This window comes from Tripterygium wilfordii, chromosome 3 (genome assembly GCF_013401445.1).
Source record: "Tripterygium wilfordii isolate XIE 37 chromosome 3, ASM1340144v1, whole genome shotgun sequence".
Classification (NCBI taxonomy): domain Eukaryota; kingdom Viridiplantae; phylum Streptophyta; class Magnoliopsida; order Celastrales; family Celastraceae; genus Tripterygium; species Tripterygium wilfordii.
Window position 1 is genome coordinate 8,205,104 of NC_052234.1, and position 23,221 is coordinate 8,228,324.

Consider the following 23,221-nt stretch of genomic DNA (forward strand, 5'->3'; position numbering starts at 1 on the left):
ACAGTTGGTGTTTGTTAAAATGCCTCAATGCCCACCCATAGAAAAGATTGCCAGCAAATAACATATCCTAAAGCAAATTCAGGTTGTTTTTTCCTGTGCAATTATGTTGCTTTCATTACCCAATTTGATTTTGAATTTGTTGATAGGTATCAAAATAATTCTTGGCTTTAACTAGGCGAATAAATGGTCTCAAGATGAACGAACTTCCACGAAGAATTTGACAATAAAATCCTGCCTGACCATAAATCTCCAAAACACTAGCAGTCGCACACCAATGGATGACTATGCACAGTAGAAGAGAGAGTCCACTGAGAAGATGACCAATGGATGACAATATGTACAGTAGAAGAGAGAGTCCACTGAGAAGATGACCAAGAAAAACATCACCATCATCACTCATTCATGTCCTTGGATGAGAAAAGATAATGGATGCAGCTCAACAGCCACGTGGCACTATCACTGTGGTTCCTAATGATGAGGTAAACAATCTCCTTTCATGTGGCCATAATGGTGTACCAGACTACCAGTACCATCATCATCTATTCAATCCAACGGTTGAAAATCAATCAAAATGAAGTTAAATAATCCACAACCACATGATCCCTTATCATCTATTGTGTAATCATTATATATAGGCTATATATAATCACTTGAATAGAGCTTTATCAAAGAAGAAGGAGAAGAAGAAGCAATCATGGCTTCCTCCATAATGTCATCGGCCACTGTTGCCACTCTTAACCGCACCACCCCTGCTCAGCCAATATGGTTGCACCATTCACTGGCCTCAAGTCCTCTGCTGCTTTCCCTGTCACCAGAAAGCCCAACAATGACTTCTCTTCCCTCGCCAGCAATGGTGGAAGACTCCAGTGCATGAAGGTTTGTATATAAATGATTTCTGCGTCTGTAATTAACATAAAATTGAGAGAATTCAGGTAATAATTTATGGGTTTTGAATCTTGTGATTGGTTTGATTGTAGGTATGGCCAACAGTTGGCTTGAAGAAGTTTGAGACTCTCTCGTACCTTCCACCACTCACAGATGAGGCATTGGGAAAAGAAATCGACTACCTTCTTCGTATGGGATGGATTCCTTGCTTGGAATTCGAGTTGGAGGTCAATTTTCAAAATCTTTAAATTAAAATTGTGAAAACAGAGTACGAGTATACCAAGTGTTCGGTAAAATGTCTGTTTCATGGTTGTTTTGTTTTGTGGTTTTAGCACGGATTTGTGTACCGTGAGAACAACAGGTCACCAGCTTACTATGATGGGAGGTACTGGGCCATGTGGAAGCTGCCCATGTTTGGATGCACAGACTCTGTAATAAGAACCCACACCGACCCATAAGACCCAAGGTAGAACTACAATCCAGAAAACCGACTTACCAGGTGAGGGTGCCTTAGATCCTTATAAACTAGAGTCGGTAGCCCTATTTTTTCGATGTGGGATACTCATCAAACCACCCCCTTGGACAGCTGACGTCCACAGCGGCTACGCTCGCTTGACAGCTCCGCTCGCCCTTCAGACAGCAACCCTCTCCTCAAACGTGACTCTGTCAATGAAAGCATCAATGATGAAACACTGAACAAGGTTGGGTTGAGAAAAAACTTTCGGTTTTGAGAGCAAGTCTCAATTTTTTGTTTAATTTTATTCATACTCATATTTTGACTACAACGTAGCTTTTATAGCAAACCAACCAAAACCAATTCTAATAGTGCTAGTAAACTACTCCTAATAATTATAGTAATTAAATAGATTTCTACTCCTAAAAATCAGCAGAATTAAAACTAAATATTCTCCTACTATAATGGTAATAGCAATTTCAGTAATACTAGGAGATATCAACCTCCTTGAAATATATGAGAATCTTGGTCTTCATCATTCTCATCCCCTTCAAGAGAATCTTTGTCCTCAAAGAAAGGATTCAGAAACTGCAACCACTGCATCAGCCTCCTCTTATTGGAGAAAACTCGACCTCTAATTTTTAAGAGTTGTAATAGTAAAAACCCCGTCGACAATAACATCATTGATATGAAGAAACATGCATCCGACCAATACTTCCTTGAACCCTCAACATTAATTATCAAAGAGACCGAAAGATTCTTGACCTTGCTAAACCAATTGGGAATCACAAAATCAACATATTCAACGAGCACCGTAATATTGTTGAGATTTGCTAGTTGAATAATGTTTGATTTTTCCTCCAATATTTCTTTTTTGATCTCTTCTTGTAGCAACAAATCTCATTCTTCAGGAAAATCATTGAATATTGGGACCGATAATTCATCTATTCCCACATCAATAGGATTCACGTTTAAGTCTTCCTCTTTTTTGAAGGGTATATCGACAATTGTAGCATCGGTGCTTATCTTATCTTTTCTCGACGAATTGTCATCTTGAAAATCATATGATGACCGGGAATCACTAGCATGGGAGTAACGGTGGGTTTTATTGCAGGTACTCCTACGTCGATGTCGTCCCTTGAAGCTAGCAGTGATCACCTCTTCCAAGTGAGTCAACCGTTGTTGAATATCTCGAATATTGGTTTGAACCGCTAGGCGTAAGGCCTGTATGTTAGTCTCCAATGAATCGAGTCGTTCCTCGTCGGTCGCCATTCAAAGGAGGCTCTCAATGAAAGCACCAATGATGAGAACCCACACCGGCCTATAAGGTCCAAGGTAGAACTACAACCCAGAAAACCGGCTTACCAGGTGAGGGTGCCTTAGACCCTTATAAACTAAAGTTGGTAGCCCTATTTTTTCAATGTGGGATACTCATCACTCTGCCCAGTGCTCAAGGAGCTCCAAGAGGCCAAGACTGCACACCCGGATGCCTTCATTCGGATCATCGGATTCGACAACAAGCGCCAAGTCCAGTGCATCAGTTTCATTGCCTACAAGCCTGCTGGTCTCTAAATAACTTCAATTTCAATTTAGACTCTTTGGGTTTGTTGTGTATTTTGGTTTCTGGCTCTGCTTTTATTATTTTTGAGACAATGTTCTTTCTTTTCGGTCTCTGGATTTTCGGATGCTGAATTGAATTAATGGTTGAGAATTGTCAAATAAACTGTAGTTTATTTGCTAACTTTTGATCATGATTGATGAAGTTGAACCCTTTTGTTATAATTTTTAGACATTTTCATCAACCTTGATAGTCTCTGTTTCTAGCCATCAAACAAATTGTTTTTGATTATCAAGCTTTGCAATAACAATAAGATTTCTCAAAAAAACTATGCCAACCCAAGTATTATTATTTTGCATAATTTTCACAATTTTTTCTTCATTAGATGATCTTGAAATTTTAAAAAATAATAATAATGAACGAAGCTGGTACATTTCGGTGTTGTCCAGTGTTAGTATGGTGTTAGTTTGGTGTTTGTTCTTCGGTTTTGTAGTTCATTTGCTAGTGCTTGTAAATTCATAGGCCGTTAACGTGGTGCTAGGTGTAACGTTTGCTACTATGGAATGAAGTATTGTTGTAGGTGCCAAAGATGGTATGGCCCCACCTGGTCACATAACGACAAAACGAGCTGGATTGCCTAGGCCCACAGGTTAACTATCATAGTTAGGCCCAAACATAAAAACCTATCTTTGGGTCCGTATACAATCTTTGCATCATTGCTAAAGTGATATAAACAGTATCCTGACACCAAAACTGTCATATTCTCTAACACTTGCCTACAGGATCTTTATAGCTTTATAGACTGGTCACTTTATTATGATCCTTCCTTAGCATGATGGAATTAGGCGTCAAGGCATCTGCAGGTGTTGGCGACCCGGTACAGTCGCCAGAACATAGTAATGGCGACGCCACATATGAGCGCCATTACTCGGACTACCTCACTCATAAAGCAGTTCTTATCAGTCTAATCTACAGCCGATATTTATAGGTGTGACTGGCTCACATCCTTAGGTATGACTTTCTTTCATATACGTATCTATTCATTAAATACCGCCTACAATACTTCCATACTTTCATCGACACCTGTCTTAATTATGACATATTGTTGCTTTATCGCTTACCCTGACACAACCGGGATAGTAGACTTTTTATACACTTCCTTCATACAAGTTGGTCCAATAGTATAACTGGAATGTACACACAATTCCCGAGATCGATCCTTGTTCTCTATAAAGACCCCCCCTCTTTTCATATGCGGGGGATCGAGTATTTTTCTAAAAACTAGACAATACAAAGAAAAAACACCTGCTACCAACTCCAGCGAATACTCATTCAGACAAAACACCTAAGACTATAGCTGGTCTTCCATCTCCGACAAGTACTAACTTGATCGTCGGAGCCTCCACGACCGGCACCCCCAAACCGGTTAAGGAGCTTTGTAATTATACGAAAAATTGAAAACCATTTGATTTGTATATGTGCCATAATAGAGAATACACGAAAAACTAATTCTCATAAACTGTTCGAAAAATTGAAATTATTGAGTTTTGTGTTGCATTTAGAATGTTTCAATAACTACGTAATAAATTATCGGTTTTTGTGTTTCGTTTATAAATTTTAAATAACTGTCGACCGGGTTGGCTTTGGACTTCTGGTAGCACTACTATAAATATAGTGAGTATCAAAGTTTTGCGAAATTATTTGTCATTATATGATAAATTGAATACCATATGATTCGTATATATACCTTAATCGAATATACGCGATAAATTTTTTTTCATAAGCCAGTTATGATACAATCGAAAAATTGAAATTATCGAGTATTGTGTTGTGTCTAAAATATTTCAATAATTACGTAATAATTTTTCGACTTTTGTGTTTAGTTTAGAATGTTTCAATAACTACGTAATAAATTATAGAGGGTCAATTATTGATATCATGCATGATTATATGATAATTGCCTTCGTAAAAATATCCATATTGTTATTTGATCAATTATTTTTGTGAGATTATGTTATTATTTTTTTAAAGGAGAAAAAGAATCGAATCTTGCATCTCGTGCAAGTTTCAAGGAACAAGCTGCCCAACTCTTGCTCTTTACATATAACTACTTATGAACTTGTGATCATGGTTGGAGCTCCTTGATTGCGTCCCCTAGCTCATTGATTTATATTTATAATATGCCCTAAATAAATAGGTAAGCTAGGTCGATCTCTCTTTGCATAATTAGTGCTAGATAAAAAGGAATCATATAGACCACGTTTGGTAAGGCATTTCTACTAGTATTTCTACTAGTTTTGAGTATAAATGCTCGCGGTCAATCAAACAAGCATAATGGTGCATGTACTCCAAGAGGTTTTTGGTAGCATAAAATTGTCTTTTCCAAACGCTACCATTTTGAAGCATTTTTATATTAATGTCAATTTTGTCCCGTTTCGATTATTAATTAATTACCTTTACTTCTAATAAATTAATTAATTACCTTTACTTTTAATAAATTAATTAATTATCTTTATTTATAAATTAATTTTTATGTATAAACATTTATATGTCTCTGCTACAACTAAAATGCATAATATCCGTCACGTCATTTGTCACAATATGCTATACATTATAAATGTTACTAGTAAAAGTTCAACCAAACACTACCAAGCATTCATGCAGCATATCTGCTACTAAAATTGTCTAGCATTTTTGTTAGCACCATTTCTACTAGCATATTTACTACTTTGAAAATGATTTATCAAACTAGACCATAATTTTCAGCTCTTCCACAAATCTCTATGCGTAGTATAACTCCTATACTTTCTCCTACAATCAATCGGTCAACCTCCCTTGAATTGTTAATTTGTTCAGCCACAATTAAATGTTCATTGATGTGGTTCCACTCATAAATACAAGCTTTTTTTTCCCCTCTTTTTTTTCTCTTATATGAGAAAAGGAGGAGATTATCTCTAATTCTAAATATATTAAAGGCCTTAGTCCTCTGTATATAGTGAGGAAAACGTAAGTAAATTAAAGTGAGTAGATTATTTGGATAATTGGATAAACACTGATTTCACAAGATATAAGGACCCTTAGTTCTCATGAAAATTTACATATATTTTCCGACTCTTGCCGATTACCATGTACCCTCCTCTCAAGTTTAGCCTAAATTTTATGGTATCCATTGATCTCAAACAGTTTATGAGGCCGGTCATGTTGAATGGTATAAAACATAAGCTTTCCACTTGCTACTCAGTCTCCAAAAGCAGCCTAATGAAAATTTGTCTTGATCCAAACCAGAAAAAGGAAAAAAAAAAAAACGTAAATTACAATCTGAAAAAAGTGACAGATTAATTAATAACATAACCATCGCATTTATTTATTTCTTACAAAAACTCTCTCAAGACACATACTTGCAAGCTGCAACGTACTTTTTTCAGCTCCACAATTGCACTCTGTTTATGTTACACATACATACATACATAACACATAACAACATATATACTTACAGCTAGGGTTTTTAGTTTTAAGGGAGATCGTCATTCATCATCTCACAATAGGGAAAGATATCCAAACCCAACAACGTGCACTCCTCCCACCATTCAAGTGGTGATGGTGATGGTGATGGTGATGGTGATGATGATGATGATCTCTCCATTTCTGCAACAACAACAGGAAGAGACTCTTCTTTTGTTGTTGGCTCATGATTCTTGTTCGCCTTCTCCTTCTCCTTCTTCTTCTCAGCCTGTCTAGCATTAGTAGTTTTCATCATGGACTTGAACTTCTGAGCTCTTCTCGCAAGTATCCTTGCTTTCCTTGATCTCATTGCCTCTTCTTCTCCCCTCTTTTTGCTGCCATTGAAGTAGTAGACTGAGCTCACTCTTGCTCTCTTCATTGTTAAGAAAGCTATGAGAGTGATGAGAAGGTAAACAAAGGGTGTGTGCTTTATATAGAATACCAACAACCTCAACCTCATTTAGGGTTTGGTTTGAGAGAGAGAGAGTTTCAGTTTAATTTCTCAGAGTTTCTAATTTTTCCCGAGAAATTGTTATGATATTAGAGAGCACAACAACCCCCACAAGAGGATATGAGATTTTGATTTTTGGTTTCCTAAATATCGCGAGAGAGATGGGCAGCTAGCGTTACTGATTATTTTTTAATACGTGGCCATGCCCTTAGGGCACGTGCAAACTCGCATGGTCGCATGCATAGATTAGGAGCCGTGGGGTCCACCACCGACGGGGTTGTTGAAAGGGCCTTAAGTTCATGTCATTTTTTTAGTATTTTAATTTTTGGAAGTTTCTTAGGTTTTTGTTATAAAAGCGTTTTAACAGTAACACGTATAGAATGGTTTACGTCACAACTCAACCTCCTTTAGAGAAGGGTGTTTGGAATTTCCTTCCTCCAATTTTCTCCTCCCTTTTGAGAGGCCCAATTTAGAATTACTATTTACTACACAAGGCCTGTTCATCGGTGTTAGGTTTTGGACTAACCATTTATGATAGGGATCCCACAATCGATATTTCAACTGTTGAGTTATACGCAAAAGATTTCATATGTATTATGTGAGACATGTTAAACCCATGAAATCATTTTGATCATGTGAGTCCAACTGATATCAAATACTAGGATATTTAAAATTTACCAAAATTGCAGTGCATGCATCTCCAAACCTCTTGCAACAAAAAGTCCCATATATTCTCTAGCCGAGCCTACACAATTTGGAGACCTTAGAGCATCCACGATGGTGGCTCACTCTTGAGCCGCCACTCCTAAATCCCTCAATATTTGTCACTATGAAGAGCAAGCCAACACTGTGGATGCTCTTACAAGGAGAAAAACCATACTTCAACCTGAGAAGAACTGGGAGCTACAGATTGATAGGGTTATTCACCCAGTTTGTTGGGAAAAATGGTTTTTTGTTATGTTGATTGCTGAGAAATTAATAGCACATTTCCCTAGATAGCATACAATGGGCAAACAAATCTCTAAAAGTATCCACAATGGGGAGAATGTAATCCAGCACTCCAAAATCATTTTCCTTATATCTCTTCTCTCTTATGTGACACAATTTAATTGGGTGAATGAGTCCCACAATGAACAATATTCATCAACACTCTATACATTCCAATACTCTATACTGATTCTCTTTTTTTTTTTTCATCATCACTCTCTTTCTTTCTTTTCATCACCTCTCTCTTCCTTTTCATCATCTCTCTTCACGATTCATCAGCTATATATATACTCCAACTCTCAAGTATCATTTTTCCATAACTAAATTTTTAAGTGTCATTTGTCATCCATTGTGTGCATGTAACATTATACTTATCAAAAAAATAACATTTCAAACACTTAAAATACACTCCATTATACCCCTTATAAACATCTAACACTTAATTTATTAAAAAAATATCATCTTAATTTATTAACGACAATTTTATACAAGGTACATAGACCTAAAAATCACCAAGTTGCTCTATATACATAAATGTAAGGGTGATGCCCAAAGATTATCAAAAACCTTCCAATACTAAGCCATCTTTCCTTATATTACAAATGAAACAAGCTCTCTCAACATGTTGACGCCTTTCCAAGTAAGAACCCTAAAGGTTTTGATTTTAACCCCCCTTTGTTCAATCAAACTAATTACAGAATTGTGATCGGGAATATCACAAGCAAACAGATCATATATACATATTACCCACTAGAAGATATCTACTCTCTTCTCAAAAAGATTCAAAACCCTGTCTTGTCAAGTCTGCAGCGGCATTTAGCTTCCTTCTATGTACACTTTCCTTTGTAAAGTTCTAAGCCATGGCAGAGATGCGGGAATTCTGGCGATCCCTGCCATGGCTGTCAAATCCTTCTACTCTAACAGCAGCGGGTTTAAGCCCGAATGTCATTCTAGCGCAACCTCCTTTACGTGCTGCTGATGATGGTGATGATGGTCCTGATGGAGATGGAACTTGCAGTGTCGAGATAGGACCAAGTTTATCCTCTCCAAATAGGGCATCTTGAATCAGTGGGTTGGCAGCCCTGCTTGGAGGTGACCCACAAAAAAATGGTGGGGGTGATGAAGTCACCTGGTTATCTGGTTGGTCCAACACAAAGCTATCCTGTAACAGAAAAAAAAAAAAATTAAACGAACTCTAACATGACCCTGCCATAAGAGACGGGATAACTTTAAACATGAACAGCAAGCTTATCATGGAAGATCGACAAATAAATGTTACCTACAAGAAAATTAAAGTACATCTGCACACATGAAGCACCACTTACAATTGTGTTCGCAGAAAATGTTACGTATTCCTTCGACGCTAAACTACTAAAGAAAAACCCAACGACAAAAACTACGAAGGAAAAGATTGCCAAAATGTAAATTATTCATTACTATAACCAAGTTTCTAAAAATATCATTATAAAAAGATGCTAAGAATGTAAAGGAGTTAAACAAATAGCATTATGTCCACGCCATTGGTTAATGAGACAACCATGCAACGTTCTTCTCCCCCTATCTTTAGGTTTTCTGGCAATCCACTTCAAGACAGAGCCATAATGTCAAATTGGCCCACCATCCGAGTCAAGCAAATTCCAGTACTAGAAAAATCACCAATAAACGCAGAAACCCAAATGTACAGCAGATGGAGTTTGAATAAACTGCCTCCAAGTTTAATGCTGGCCATATTAAAGAATTACCATTCCTCACGTACAGGGTAAGAAATATTCCCATCTTATTCCAAGATACTTCAAATATCACCCAAAACTAAACACATTTAAACAAGCATCAAGGTTTTGTAAAATATTACCTTTGGAATAATCAGATCCAGAATATCTGCTCCGGCTCTCGAATCATACACCTCAGCATGGTGGCTGTTATCCAAAAACAAAACTCCTATAAATCTAAAAAAGAATTAAAGTGCCCATTTGTATTGTCAAGAAGAAAAAGAAATTGCTACGTAAAATATTACCTTATGTGAGGTCTCAAAGGCCTACTCAATTTGTTAGCCAGAACACCAACCCGTCGAGGCTTAGGACAAAAAACTGGACCTCTGTGATCAGAGATCAACACTAAGTTTCTTGTCTCTTCACAGGCTGTCATGGCGCTCTGCTGAAGACTAAAATGATTCATCTTGGAAAATAAAATAATTCCACAGAAGAACGCCGGCCTAAAAGAACATTAAATACTGAAATAAGCCAAAAAGAAAAACCAGAAACAAAGACGGATAAATACATATCACTCATACTGCTAGATGTTACTCCATAAGTATCCAAAAATTCATGAATCACGTCGAAAAACCCACGAAAATTAAGAAATATATATCAAAATAAAAGCTAATGATTTACGAGGGTGATCCACATTCATTGCCAACCTAAACATTATTCAGACATCCTCATATAGAGAAACCCTACCTAAATCAACAAAAGAACAGGTTCTGAGAAAATTGTTAACATCAGCAGGATCAGATCTAAAATACCAATAAATATACATAACAAAAAACACACAATTATTGGATCAAAAGCCGATCTACTATCCCAGACGAAAATTTATCTAACTGATCTAGACTGGTTCAACGCCATACACAAAACATTAACTAAATTAATTACAAACGTTTTCCCACTATTCACGATTTCCTAATCCAAAAACTAAAAGAAACGAAGAAACGTCAGAGCAAATATCACACAGATCTGGTTTCAAACCTTTAAAAAAGAGAACTTCACTTGATTCGACTCTCAAAATCGGTCAAAAACTTTCAAAATCTCTCCATATTTCTCGAATAAAAGAAACTTCCCAAGCATATTTATATGCGAGTGATAACTGCAAATCGTTGAAATGAAACAACAGCGAAATTGAATACATAACAGCTCAGACTCACCAGATCTAACCTAAAAAAGGCGTCACCGTGATTTCTGACTATTGACCAAAAAAGCCACACACAACTCCCTTGTCTTAGAAAGGCCAGATCTGCATATTAACGAAGCTAATCCTGATCTCTAAAACACCACCATGCGAATCACATCTATCTATACATACACATACATATATGGAAACAAAAGAGAGACGGAGATACACATACATACGTATGAACAAAAGAGAGACGGAGAGATAGAAGTACCTGAAGGATCCTCCTAGGGAAGACAGCGAAGACGGGTGCCACGGGGAAGAAGAAAATGAAAGAGGACTAATAGGGTTTTATAGACTTGAATAATGGGTGCGAGGACTCGGTCCGAAATACGATGTCGTTGAAGATTTGTCCACCTGTTTTTGGACACATTAGTCCGGTTCCTTGACGAAGTTTTTTTCCTGTGCTAATATACATTTGAAAATTTTAATTACTAAAAAACATGTTTCTTTTTTTTATTGATTATCTGTAGCTTCTCCTGTGGAAGATCGAAAAACCTCGCTGGTAGGGGTGTTGAAGAACAGAAAATAAATTTTAGTACGAAGATCTAGGGTTCCCTTCGTCAAGAGTCGGTCATAGTTTACTGGGGAGACTACACCATGAAGGAAGTATTACCAAGAAATTCTATTTAAAGTTATCAGAATCGGGATCTTACATGAAATTAATGGAAGGTTGATAAGATCGAATCGTAAAATACAGATGTTGTTAATCAAAACTATTTAATCTCACCTAAAGTTTTGGGTACATGAATATATACACACACGATATATTTATAGGTCTATGACATTTTCAAAAAAAAATTGAAATTTAAAATGTGCTACTAGTGTATTCCGATCTGTAAATATTACAGACTGAAATGCGCAACTGCCATTAACGCATTCCACAAGTGTGTATAACCCGAAAACCCTTATCCCTAAATAAAAAAAATATCCCAAAATAAAAATTTCTCCCCCTCCACTGCCTCTCCCTTCGACCACTCCCTCTCACCTTCATACTCTCTGACGAATCCATCTCCTCAGATGACCCCCTATCTCTAGCCATCCTCTCTCTTAAGGAATACCTCACCCCTATCGCTCTCCCTTTCCATTGTCATTCTGAGTTCTCTCTCTCCGCTCCACACATCCTCCTGACGACTCCTTCTCACCAATGAGTTCTACATTTTAGAAATTGCATGTTTGTAGGTAAATTGTTGTTTATTTTGCACTTAATCTTCTAAAATTATGTTTGTGTTAGTTTGATTAGAGAATACGTAATTTTAAGAAATTGTATATTTGATTTAAGAACTTGTAGTGTACTTTATGTACTGACATAAAAAAAGTATACTTTATGTAGATAGTATAATTTTAGAAGTTGTAGTGAATGGTTATATTTTAGGAAATTTAATTAATTGCAGGAGTGAGTTGAGACACGAGTACCTCCCCCAGTTGCCCAATGGGTTTCCATGTGACATGGACGTGACTTAGTTACCTCCCCTTCTTTCCTCACTCCCTTGCAGAGGTGAGCTGGATCCATATCCAAGCCCATGTTGTTTACCCATTAACTTGCTCACTATCATTAAGTGGTATTAACTCTCATATTTTTTTCAATGTCGGACTTATGTTTCCCATATAATTAAATAGGTTACAAAAGAAAAATTAAATATGATAATGAATATTTAATCGATATTTCCCTCTCTCTCAAGAAAAAAATTTATCTTTTGAAAAACTTTGGGAAAGGAGGAGCCGCCTCTTCTTCTCTCCTCCTCTCCCCCTCCCTCTCCTGCCCCTCCTTCTTTTTCCCAGCCTCTCCCCCTCCCTCTTCCCTGTCTCTCCTCTCCCAAACCTTTCTTTCCCTTTCTGTCTTTCTCCTCTTATCCCATGAGTTAGATCTGCCTTTACTCCACCTATATTTGTTTGATTTTGTTATGTTTTTGTGTTTGAATAAGGATTTTGCAGGTTTCTCTTCGATCTTCATATTTCAATCTCCTCCATCTATCACGGATCTTTGATCATCAATGTTTTTGGTGTGCTCCAGCGACATATATTCAGATTTTAGTGATGTGATTTTCAGATCTAAGAGAGTTTGACCTCTCTTGTAGATAAAAATTACAATCTATGTGTGTTTTTTTGTTACCCGACATAAATCGGTGGAGTCGGACTCCTTCGACGATGTATGGTGTAAATGGTGTCGTCCAATAATGTCTAACAATGTTCATTTTAGTGTTTTTTTTTTAATTTGGGTTTTTAGTTCTCTAACTTGTATTTCATCTTTATGGTGGTTTCGAGTGTCTACGAGTCTCGTCTCATTTATAAAATTTATTGAGTAACTTAATACAATCAGATATATGACATTTTCAAAATAAAATAAAATAATGAATAATATAATTGATTACATTTATTTCTCATTTTATTTAAAATAATACCAACACATTATATGATTTTCCTAATTGGACGATTAACCGAATGAAGACCCATTTATTGGTTTTGGGTTTTCTGGGTTTGCAACAACAATGGTCTTTTCTTGCTTCAACAGTCCTCGATTGTCACTTACGGTATGCTCCCTTTTTGCTCTGTCCACCAGTTTTTTTATTTTCTTTTATTTTTTTTTCTATGCCATTTCTCATTCGAGACGATTGAGTTTCTGGGTTTTGGATTGTCTAATCTGGGTGATCTTTTTTCTCTCCCTCCTATTTTTTGATTAGCGCTTACTTGTAATTTCGATGATTCTTGGATAATCAATATTTGTATGCGGTGTATTTTGTCAATATTTATCTGGTTAAATAGTGAATAATTTCTTCATCCACTTATTTAAAGTGAATTGGCCAATTTTCTTTAAATTCCACGATTTGGTGTCTGGATGATTGGCAGCATCTTGTTAATTTATGAAACTGCCAATTTAGATCGAGAGTGATCAGACAAAGAAGTTGTCAATCATTTTGCATGAACATTTTAGCTCATCTAGGACCAAATAGTTTTTGATTAAGGATTCATTTTACTGACCCCAAATGCTTGGGTTAAGGCTTGTGGTTGTTAGCATTTTAGTTGGTTTTATATGCTCGAGGGATTTCCTTATGTTCTAGGTCTGTTCTTTTGTAGATTGACGACAAGTGGCAAGCTATAGGTCATTGCCACAATGTTCAAAGCTTTTATTTCAGAGGTATAAGCACAAAATTTTTTGGTCGATGGGTTGGAAGAGTGGGAACTTAGGCATGCAGTGATTGGAGTTTTATCGGAGGATCTAAACTTCTCATTATGCCCAAAGTTACAAGCTTTGTTCACCATGGAATGGGATCTGGAGTAATTGCTTCATATAACTTTTCCGTCGCTTACATTGCTTATTATCATTGATCTTATGTCAAAAGTTTCCTGAGTTATTTTTGTCTGGTCGCAATATAGAGTTAGATGCTCATGTCTGCAACTGTCACTTAAAAACGTCATGTTACCTATCGGTCTCAGTAATCCACATAATCCAGAAAACTAAAATTCTGTCATCTGCTGCACTTAATACTGAAATTTTTTTACCGTCACAGATGTTTGGAGGCTCAATTTAGAATAAATTGATCTAACCAGAAAAGTTGGTTGCCTTTCTATTGTCTGCTCATAAAGCTTTGATAAAGCTAGAATGGGGCTACCTTATCTGATGTTCTAACTTCTAACTGTGCCATGACTTGCCACAATCTACTGGTCCAAGTGATAAGTTTTCACAATGTTATCTAGTGATGCTCACACTTGTTTGGATCATTCCATTCACAGACCAAAAAGTCTGGAAAGTACCATACCCTATACTGAGCTCGGATTATTATATGGATATCTTCTATAACTCTCCTGGATGCCCGATGCTATACTGCATGTGATGTTCCCAATCAAATTATACTTGCTGCCAGAAGTATGTATATCAACAAACTCCGCCCACTTTTTTGTCAATAAATGAAAAAACCTTCTTACTTAATTACTTTCCTGTATTTATACCATGCGAAGCTGCCTGGTATTGCAAAGATGTTAATCAAGCAAGATGGCATTAGCTTCTGCATGGATTCACTTATTGGCTTTAGATCTCTTTGAGGCAAGGTCTTTCCCCTCCATTGCCTTGTTTTACATATCTCTCTTTCTCCCTCAATTCTTACTCTAGATTGTTCTGTTAGTTTTGATCCTTATATTGTCTGGTTCTGCTATATGCCTTCTTTTTCTGTCCTGTTGGAATTCTTACTTATGTTCCACTAAGGCACTCGCTGAAGGTGCTGGAATTCTGGGGAAATACTAAGCATGGCATGTAGTAACATCTCTTTCAGAAACATTTGACTATGGATCATCAGTAGCACACTAATTTGAATGACAATTTGCTCAAATGGATTATCATATATAATTTGAGCTCATTGTTTCATCAATGCAGTGAGCGAAGGTGTTAGACATCGTCGCATAAAAATACGTGGAGTGTTATTGATCATCTTTCAGTAGCAAATGACAATTACTTATCACATGCATGTGTTTGAAAGATTATTTTGAGATGCCTTAACACTGCACAATCAAAACCTTTCCAGATGCTCTTGTTGCCATCTTCTTGCAGATTCCAGGATTCTAACTTGAAAAGCAGAAAGACTCGGAAGGGCTATTATCAATAGTCCAAACTCCAAACTCCAAACTGATACCTGTAGTGCCTGAAATTCACCTTTGACTGTAACCATTGATTGCATTTGCTATCTCACACCAATTGTTGCAAAAGGCCTAGTCCTGGACTTGATTATTTCTTTCATTGTTTTATTTTGACAACCGTTGGAGGAGATATTTATTGAAATTGAAGGCAAATCAAGAGATTATTGTCTTTTTTTTTTATTTTTTATTTATAACTAAGAACTCATTCAAAGAAATTAGTTGGACATGAGATTTAAACTTACTACTTCTTGCTTTGACTTGTATAGTTGTATTTGATATAGATTTATCCCGATAACTTAGTCAACCGGCAAAAAAATGCAGGTAGCTCCAATTCTTCATCAAAATCATGTTAAATCATGAATTAAAATGTGTGATTGAGTATTTCAGTGTTCATAATGTTATAATATAATAGATTTTGAAAAAAAAAATGAAAATACTAAATCCTAAACTCTAAACCCTAAATCCTAAACTCTAAACCTCAAACTCTAAACACTAATTCTTAACTCCTAAACTCTCAAATTTCATTTTCAAAAAAAGATTTCATAATTTAACATGAGTTTTGGGAAGGAATTGGAATCAAAATTGGAGGTAAGAATTGGAGCCCTCCAATCCCTTCCAAATTGCAGCTACCATTATTTAGCAATAATACCTCACAAATCACGTAGACCGGGCAAGCATATAGAAATTTGGTGTGGACTCATGAATTTTGTGATTTGAACCCTGATTTAGGAGCAATAATACAGCTCTTTGACTTTGATCCAAGACAAAGCCTACATCGTTACTTAGCTGTTTCTCTTTTATAAAATGAAAAAATGTTGCTATCATGTTTTGTAAAGTCATTGTTTTCTCTCTTTCTTGTCTTTTATAAACATCTGAAGTCCTAAGGGCAAATGTAATAAGAAGCAATTTACTGGGCCAACATTTTTGTTGGTCCGGTCCCACCTCTATTACACAAAAAGTCAAATCAAACACGTATTATAATACAACCACATCAGCAAAACACAAATTTCTATACACTTTTTCTTCCCACACACTTTCTCTTTCCACCCAACCCAACAACATTCCATTCCTCCATATTATCCACAACAAAACTACACCAAAACATTAAATATCAATACATCCACATCAGCAAAACACTTATCCCAATACAGCCACATAAGCAAAACACATTTTACAATACAGCCACATCAACAAAAGACAACATCTTTGTTGGCCCAATACCACTTCACCATTGCATTTGCCCTAAAATACCCACCAAACATTGTTGACCACAGACAGACACCACTCCTCTTATCTCAAACGAGAAAAAAAGATTCTAATCTCAACTGAATCTTCACTTTTTCTGAATCATGGTGGTGTCCAGATCTCTCAGCTTCCATCTTCATCCCAAATCATCCATCCCTTTAATTCCCCAAAACACCAGATCCTCCTCTCACTTTACTACCACCACCGTCACTAATCCATCATCATCAACTACCATTACCACCAAATTAACTGGAAAACAGCTTTCTTTCCTACCAAAGAGGTTCAGCAGCAAGAGTTTGACTCCCATGGCATCAAGCCACTCCACATCTACTCCTATATTTGATGAATTCAAACCCGATCCCACTCTCACAAATGATGATCTCAAGCCAACAACACCTGATCAGAGAACCTTTTCAGGGTGGGAAATGGCTAGTCTTTGGATTGGTCTTGTTGTTGGAGTCCCAACTTATTACTTGGCAGGTAGTCTTGTTGATCTTGGGATGGCTTGGTGGCAAGGGATTGTCACTGTTGTTGCTGCCAACATAATCCTACTGGTCCCATTAGTCCTCACAGGGCATCCTGGCACAAGATATGGGATTCCTTTTCCAGTCCTGGCTAGATCTTCTTTTGGTATTAAGGGTGCACATGTACCCACTATGCTTAGAGCATTAGTGGGTTGTGGTTGGTATGGGATTGAGTCTTGGATTGGTGGTGAGGCCATTTTTATTCTCTTACCCAAATCCCTCAAACAATCTTCACTGTCAAATGTCTTGCCTTGGCTTGGTACTTCTCCATTAGAGTTTACTTGTTTTCTTGCTTTCTGGGTTGTACAATTAGCTATTGTTTGGAAAGGAATTGATGGGATTAGAGAGCTTGAGAAGTACTCAGCTCCAATTCTAATCATTCTCACTTCTTGTCTTCTTGTCTGGGCTTATGTTAATGCTGGTGGGTTTGGTTACATGTTGTCTATGACATCAAGACTCTCCTCCTCTGAATTTTGGTCTCTCTTTTTTCCTTCTCTTACTGCAAATATAAGCTTTTGGGCTCCTCTGGCAATTAATATTCCTGATTTCACTAGATATGCTAAGAGCCAGACTGACCAGATTATTGGACAATCTGGTCTCCCAATTTTTATGGCTGCATTTACATTTGTTGGTCTGGCTGTAACATCATCAACTAAACCGATTTTCGGTCGAGTGATTTCTAATCCAATTCAACTTCTAGAGCAAATTGGGGGGTTCACAACATTAATCCTAGCAATTGTAGGAATTAGTCTTGCCACACTTACAACCAACATAGCTGCGAATGTCGTCGCCCCGGCGAATACTCTTGTCAATCTTAGCCCTTCACTGTTCACATTCAGAAGAGGAGCACTATTGACTGCATTGCTTGGTATAGCTTTTCAACCTTGGAGACTTCTTCAGTCAAGTGAGAGATTTGTTTATACATGGCTAGTGGGGTACTCTGCATTGTTAGGTCCAATTGGGGGCATAATTCTTGCAGACTATTATCTTATTCAGAGAACCAATTTGAGTGTGAAGGATTTGTATTCTTTGAGTCCTTATGGAGCTTATTGTTACAATGGAGGCTACAATGTGCCTGCTATTACAGCTCTTATTGTTGGGATTTTGCCTGTGTTGCCGGGTTTGTCACAGAAGGTTGGGATTCTCTCTCAAATTCCAGATGTGTTGGTGATCATCTACAATAATGCTTGGTTTTTTAGCTTCTTTTCTGCTGGTTTTCTGTATTGGACTCTGTCATATTTGATAGGTCAACAGAAGAAATCCCTGCCACAGGACCCCCCCCTTCTACCCTCTGCAACCTAGTATTCAAATGCTTTGCTTAGTGGGTCTCGTCTGTTTTTCTTTTTATTTTCTTTAGTTTATGTAAACATGATGAATATGATAGAATACAATATGTTAGTGAAACTTGAATAATTAAGCATGTATTCTGCAAAATTTGTATGCAGAAAGACAGTATGGAGAATGCAATGAAGCCTCTACACTTGTATTTACAGGATTCATGAACTTTCAATTCAATGATATTATATACCATCAGCAACGAGGAGATAGAGAAACAAGAAAGAGAGAGAAGTGATTATAGACCCTTGAGTATCCATTTAAATGGCTGAAGCACTGGTCTGATTGGATCAAACAACTATATTTTTCTATTAATATGAATAGTATGCTGCATATGTAGCCCATACATACCATTACCAAACCCCAAAATGAAGGATCAAATTAAGAATCCTGGCAAGGAAAAGTCCACTTTACACACAATCTCCATCACAATAATGCATCCTCCAGCTATCTATCATTAAATGCCTTGGAGAAGAGAACCATGTGCAATCTACAATTTGAGAGATGTCAAATTGCACATTCAAGAGCAGAACTGAAAATTGTATTTGACGTTTAAGGGTACTGCTATATTTCAGAGTTGCACATTCAACATCAAACTACGCATAAGTTAGACCATTTTCACAAGCCGGGTGACAGATTAGCTGATTCCCATTCTTTTTTTTTCCCGGTTTATTTGCATGAGGCTTAGCCCCTACTACTCTTCTAGTAAAAAGGTGTTTCCACGTACCATAGAGAAAGAGCTTTTCTACTCTGCTTATAATTTGCCAGGACCCAAGCCCAACCCAATAACCCCTCACTTGATAATGGTCGTAATGCCATAATGGACTTCCTTTTATAGAAGCCCAGTCTCTCTTCTACACAAACTCAAGAGTCAGAGTCTCAGACAGACTCTATGTCCAAGGTCCAACTACTGTCTGTACTTTGTGGTCTGTGCGAACTAAACCCATGCTAGTTGCTGCAGACTTAGTACCTCCGCCGTCCTCAAGTTCGCCTCCCGCATTCGCCCAATCCCCTGCCTCGGCCACCGTCCCCCGGATTCACCCGTGTCGTCCACCAAATCAAGCTAGAGCTGTAAACAGAGGTGGGTTTTGTTATTTCGATTATTTTTTGATCCTTTTCTTCCTTTATGAATTGTGTACCCTTTTGTGAATAAGGATTCAATTTCTCTTTCATCTTTTGAATGAACTCTCTCAGAGTCATAGAGCAATCTTAGTGTTGAAAAAATGTAGCTAATATTTTATGTATTTTAGATTTTTGTGTACCTATGGAACTAAAATAATCTCATTTAGTGAATTTGAAAATAGTTGAACTGATACCATTAGTGAGGTGAGGTAAAGTAAAACTTAGAACTGGATTGAAAGAAGATCAAAATTTTCTTTCTTATAAATAATTGATATATTATAAAGTAAGTCAATGTTAATTTAACTATATTATAGTTTCAAAAGAAGACAACCTAGTAATAACAAAATCAAGCATCTCCTTCGATGAGAAAGAGTCTATTTGGTTAAGAATTAATGGAATGATTTACGAAATTGTTATTTAATCTTCTTATGCATGCCTGTTTGTTCAAGTGTCTGTTGCTTTTTACCTCTATTGAGAATTTGCATCTGGCAGCTTTAATTTAATTCTTAGTTTATTTTGTTTTAAATCTTATTTGCCTGCTGATACCCAAGAAATTGTTACACAATGATATAATTTACATGTTTTGTGTCTCTTTCAATCTCAGGTCTATTGCCTAGTTACTCATATTAGTAATCATATAATTTGTAGATGTCTCAACTGGCATTGGTCTCTTGTTCTAACTCCGATTCGAAAAATCATACTTTTGAAGAGGAAGTGTCAGAAGGTAGAGAAGGAAGCTCTATGCCGACCTTAGGCAAACAAGCATGTGAGAGTGAGATGACAAGTCCAAAGAAGAGAAAAAGAAAAACATTGACGTTCAGGTTTGAAGTGTGGAATGACTTTACAATCGCAAAAGATCGTCAGACATGTAGTTGCGATCATTGTGGTAATGTGTACAAGTGCAACTCAACAAGAAATGACACATCAACACTTAAACAACACTTGAGGAGATGCCCACGCAAGCCTAGAGCAAGTGGTCAACAAACAGAATTGTCCTTCAAAATGAATCAAGGAGGGGAAGGGGATGTCTTCACATGGAAGTATGATCCAAAGGCAATACAGCATGAGTTAACTTGTTTTATTGCTGAATGTAATTTGCCATTCAAGTTGGTTGAACATCCACGCTTTAGGAGTTTTTGTGTGGCATTGAATCCAAGGTTTCGTGTCCCCTTGAGATCGACTACTAGAATGAAGATCATTGATTTTTATGAGAATGAAAGAAAAAAATTACAGAAGTATTTCCAAAGCAATGGGTCAAAAGTGTCTTTAACCAGACACGTGGACAACGGAGCGACATAGTTATATGGTAATCACTGCTCACTTTATTGATAGTGATTGGAATTTACATAAAAGAGTTATCAACTTTATCTCAATTACTAGCCACAAAGGTGAGGCTATGGGTAGAGTTATTGAGGATTGTTTGAAAGAATGGGAGATCAAGAAATTATTCACTATAACAGTGGATAATGCTAGTGCTAATGATCATCTTGTTAATTACCTGAAGAGGAGATTTTGTAGTAACATACTAAGTGATTATGTGCATATGAGATGTGTTACACAAATAATCAATCTAGTTGTTACAGAAAGTATGAAAGAATCAATTGCATCAATTGATCGGGTTCGTGCAGCAGTTAAGTTTATTAGAGCTTCACCTGCTAGAATACAAAAATTCAAAGACTGTGTGGAGATAGAAAGAATTCAAAGCAATAGCTTATTGTGTCTAGATGTTTGCACTAGGTGGAATTCAACTTACATGATGTTAGAGGCTGCTCAGAAGCTTGAACTTGCATTTGGGAGATTCGAGGAATTAGAGCCACAAATTACGAGTGAGGTCGCGGTGGAAGGTGGAATGCCTAAGCAAGAAGATTGGAATAACGTGAGAAGATTAGTGACTTTTCTTCGATGCTTTTATGAGCTTATATTGAAGGTATCTGACACTTCTCATGTTACTTCTAATAACTTTTTTCATGATTTAAGTCTATTGTACTATGTGTTACAAGAGATAAAGTGTGAAGATGATCCTCAAATGAGTTTGATGGCTGGTAGGATGATCGAAAAATGCGATAAGTATTGGGGAGGAAAATCTAATAAACTTAACATATTGATCTTTGTTGGTGTTGTGTTTGATCCGCGATACAAGTTAAGATATTTGATTCTTGCTATGAAAGAGATGTACGAAGAGGAAATTGCAATAGAAGTGGCTGAGATGGTGAAGTCCACCATATTGAAGATATTTAATGAATACAAAAATGAGTTGTCAATGCAAAATCAAAGTATGGATCCAACTCAATGTAAGTCTTCTTCATTAGCTATCAGAGATGAGGAACAATCAGCTGAAAATCGAGCAAGAGCTAGGTTCAGAAGGTTGCATTCTGAAGTTGGAGGTGGAGAAAATGTATCTGTGTTGGATAAATATCTAGCAGAAGGAAATGAAAATACAAAGGACGGTGAAAATTTTAATGTGCTGATTTGGTGGAAGATTCATTCTTATAGGTTTCCTATCCTTTCAGCTATAGCTCGTGACCTCTTGGCGATTCCAATTTCGACGGTGGCATCTAAATCGGCCTTTAGTACAGGTGGACGAGTTCTAGATTCATTTAGGAGCTCACTCACCCCTCAAATTGTAGAAGCACTTATTTGTGTGGAAGATTGGCTTGGAGGTTCACCTATGCTCTCACATCCATGTTACAAGATTTGGCAGAGCAGAAGGCATTTGAACGAGGTGAAAACAAAAAACTTCAATTTATTTTATAATTATATGCATGAATGATTACTTGATTTTTGACACTTTATTTTCCATTGTAGAAATGACTAGGACTGACTAAGGTTGCATCAAGTGATAGTTCCAAAACATCTGAGAAGCGTTGTTGAAATTTTGTAAAGGTATGTGATTAATTATGACTTGATATCATATAGGCACCGGTTCCTTGCAATTGGAATTTTGAACTGGTTAAACATTATTCAGCATGAATTGATATCTTAAAAATGTATTTTGTAGGCATGTTCAGTGTATTGCGTATTCTGTCTGGACTGGACCACAGTTGTTGAAGGAGCCAGTTACAGTGAGGGCATGTTCACTATGAAGCTATAACATTGAAAACAAGTTGTCTGAAACTTTTGGATGCCTATAATAACACTTTTTGAGTGTTTGTTTTGTTTAAAATGATGTTTGTTTATGATCTTGTTGTGGTGGTGCTCTGTATGTGTGTGGAATTATTTTGAGTTAGCTCGACTATTTTGCTGTGTGTATGTGTAAGTGAAAAATAGTTAATAGGTTCTAAACTGTCTGCATATGTTGAACAGCTTAGTTGTAGTGAGACTTGAGAGTCGAGAGATGCATATGTTGAATTGTTGATTGTTCAACAGGTTAAGTTACAGGTATTTGAAATTGAACAGCTTCAATCCAACTGCTCCATTATTGGATAATTTGGAATTTTGGATTACAATATTAAAATGGGGAGCTTTAGTCATACCTCGGTTTTTACTAAGTGTATCCCGACTTTGCTTTGACTGTCTTTTTTTAAGACCTATGCTCTATACACCGCACCCCCTCACCTTCTCTTTATTCTCTCTCACGAGCACCC

General features: G+C 36.8%; 3 protein-coding genes, 1 long non-coding RNA gene and 1 pseudogene across 6 annotated transcripts; 4 read left to right on the top strand and 1 right to left on the bottom strand.

The window, feature by feature from the left end:
* The first annotated feature begins 655 nt into the window (after positions 1 to 655).
* On the top strand, positions 656 to 3,040 carry LOC119984501 (annotated as a pseudogene).
* Positions 3,041 to 8,300: 5,260 nt separating this feature from the next.
* On the bottom strand, positions 8,301 to 11,152 carry LOC119984509. Of its 2 annotated transcripts, none has more exons than XM_038828500.1 (4): positions 10,997 to 11,152; positions 9,851 to 10,048; positions 9,689 to 9,752; positions 8,301 to 8,998 (listed from the first exon to the last, which is right to left on the bottom strand). In XM_038828500.1, the coding sequence occupies exons 2-4, from the start codon at positions 10,009 to 10,011 to the stop codon at positions 8,690 to 8,692; spliced, it is 534 nt and encodes a 177-aa protein (XP_038684428.1). In that variant the 5' UTR covers positions 10,012 to 10,048; positions 10,997 to 11,152; the 3' UTR covers positions 8,301 to 8,689. The 2 variants fall into 2 exon arrangements, with proteins under 2 accessions (XP_038684428.1, XP_038684437.1); XM_038828509.1 differs by lacking the exon at positions 10,997 to 11,152 and adding an exon at positions 10,757 to 10,834.
* A 1,349-nt stretch (positions 11,153 to 12,501) lies between these two features.
* On the top strand, positions 12,502 to 15,590 carry LOC119984523. Its single transcript, XR_005464929.1, has 2 exons — positions 12,502 to 13,313; positions 13,858 to 15,590. It is a non-coding gene; the product is annotated as an uncharacterized LOC119984523 (long non-coding RNA).
* Positions 15,591 to 16,672: 1,082 nt separating this feature from the next.
* LOC119984529 (purine-uracil permease NCS1) lies at positions 16,673 to 18,670 on the top strand. Its single transcript, XM_038828523.1, has one exon. The coding sequence runs from the start codon at positions 16,761 to 16,763 to the stop codon at positions 18,480 to 18,482; it is 1,722 nt and encodes a 573-aa protein (XP_038684451.1). The 5' UTR covers positions 16,673 to 16,760; the 3' UTR covers positions 18,483 to 18,670.
* Positions 18,671 to 19,425: 755 nt separating this feature from the next.
* Positions 19,426 to 23,107, top strand: LOC119984535 (zinc finger BED domain-containing protein RICESLEEPER 2-like). Of its 2 annotated transcripts, XM_038828545.1 has the most exons (5): positions 19,426 to 19,596; positions 20,242 to 20,943; positions 21,375 to 22,359; positions 22,443 to 22,520; positions 22,636 to 23,107. In XM_038828545.1, exons 3-4 carry the CDS (start codon positions 21,391 to 21,393, stop codon positions 22,446 to 22,448), a joined length of 975 nt encoding a protein of 324 aa, XP_038684473.1. In that variant the 5' UTR covers positions 19,426 to 19,596; positions 20,242 to 20,943; positions 21,375 to 21,390; the 3' UTR covers positions 22,449 to 22,520; positions 22,636 to 23,107. The 2 variants fall into 2 exon arrangements, with proteins under 2 accessions (XP_038684473.1, XP_038684464.1); XM_038828536.1 differs by having other exon boundaries at positions 20,242 to 22,359.
* Positions 23,108 to 23,221: the final 114 nt, after the last annotated feature.

What these genes read in the sequence shown, in the direction of transcription:
- LOC119984509 (XM_038828500.1), bottom strand. Translation starts at nt 10,011, where the DNA reads ATGAATCATTTTAGTCTTCAGCAGAGCGCCATGACAGCCTGTGAAGAG. An exon ending in CCTTTGAGACCTCACATAAG is followed by an intron (nt 9,753 to 9,850) that starts GTAATATTTTAC and finishes TTTGGATAACAG; the next exon opens with CCACCATGCTGAGGTGTATG. An exon ending in TGGATCTGATTATTCCAAAG is followed by an intron (nt 8,999 to 9,688) that starts GTAATATTTTAC and finishes TTTCTGTTACAG; the next exon opens with GATAGCTTTGTGTTGGACCA.
- LOC119984529 (XM_038828523.1), top strand. Translation starts at nt 16,761, where the DNA reads ATGGTGGTGTCCAGATCTCTCAGCTTCCATCTTCATCCCAAATCATCC.
- LOC119984535 (XM_038828536.1), top strand. Translation starts at nt 20,941, where the DNA reads ATGGTAATCACTGCTCACTTTATTGATAGTGATTGGAATTTACATAAA.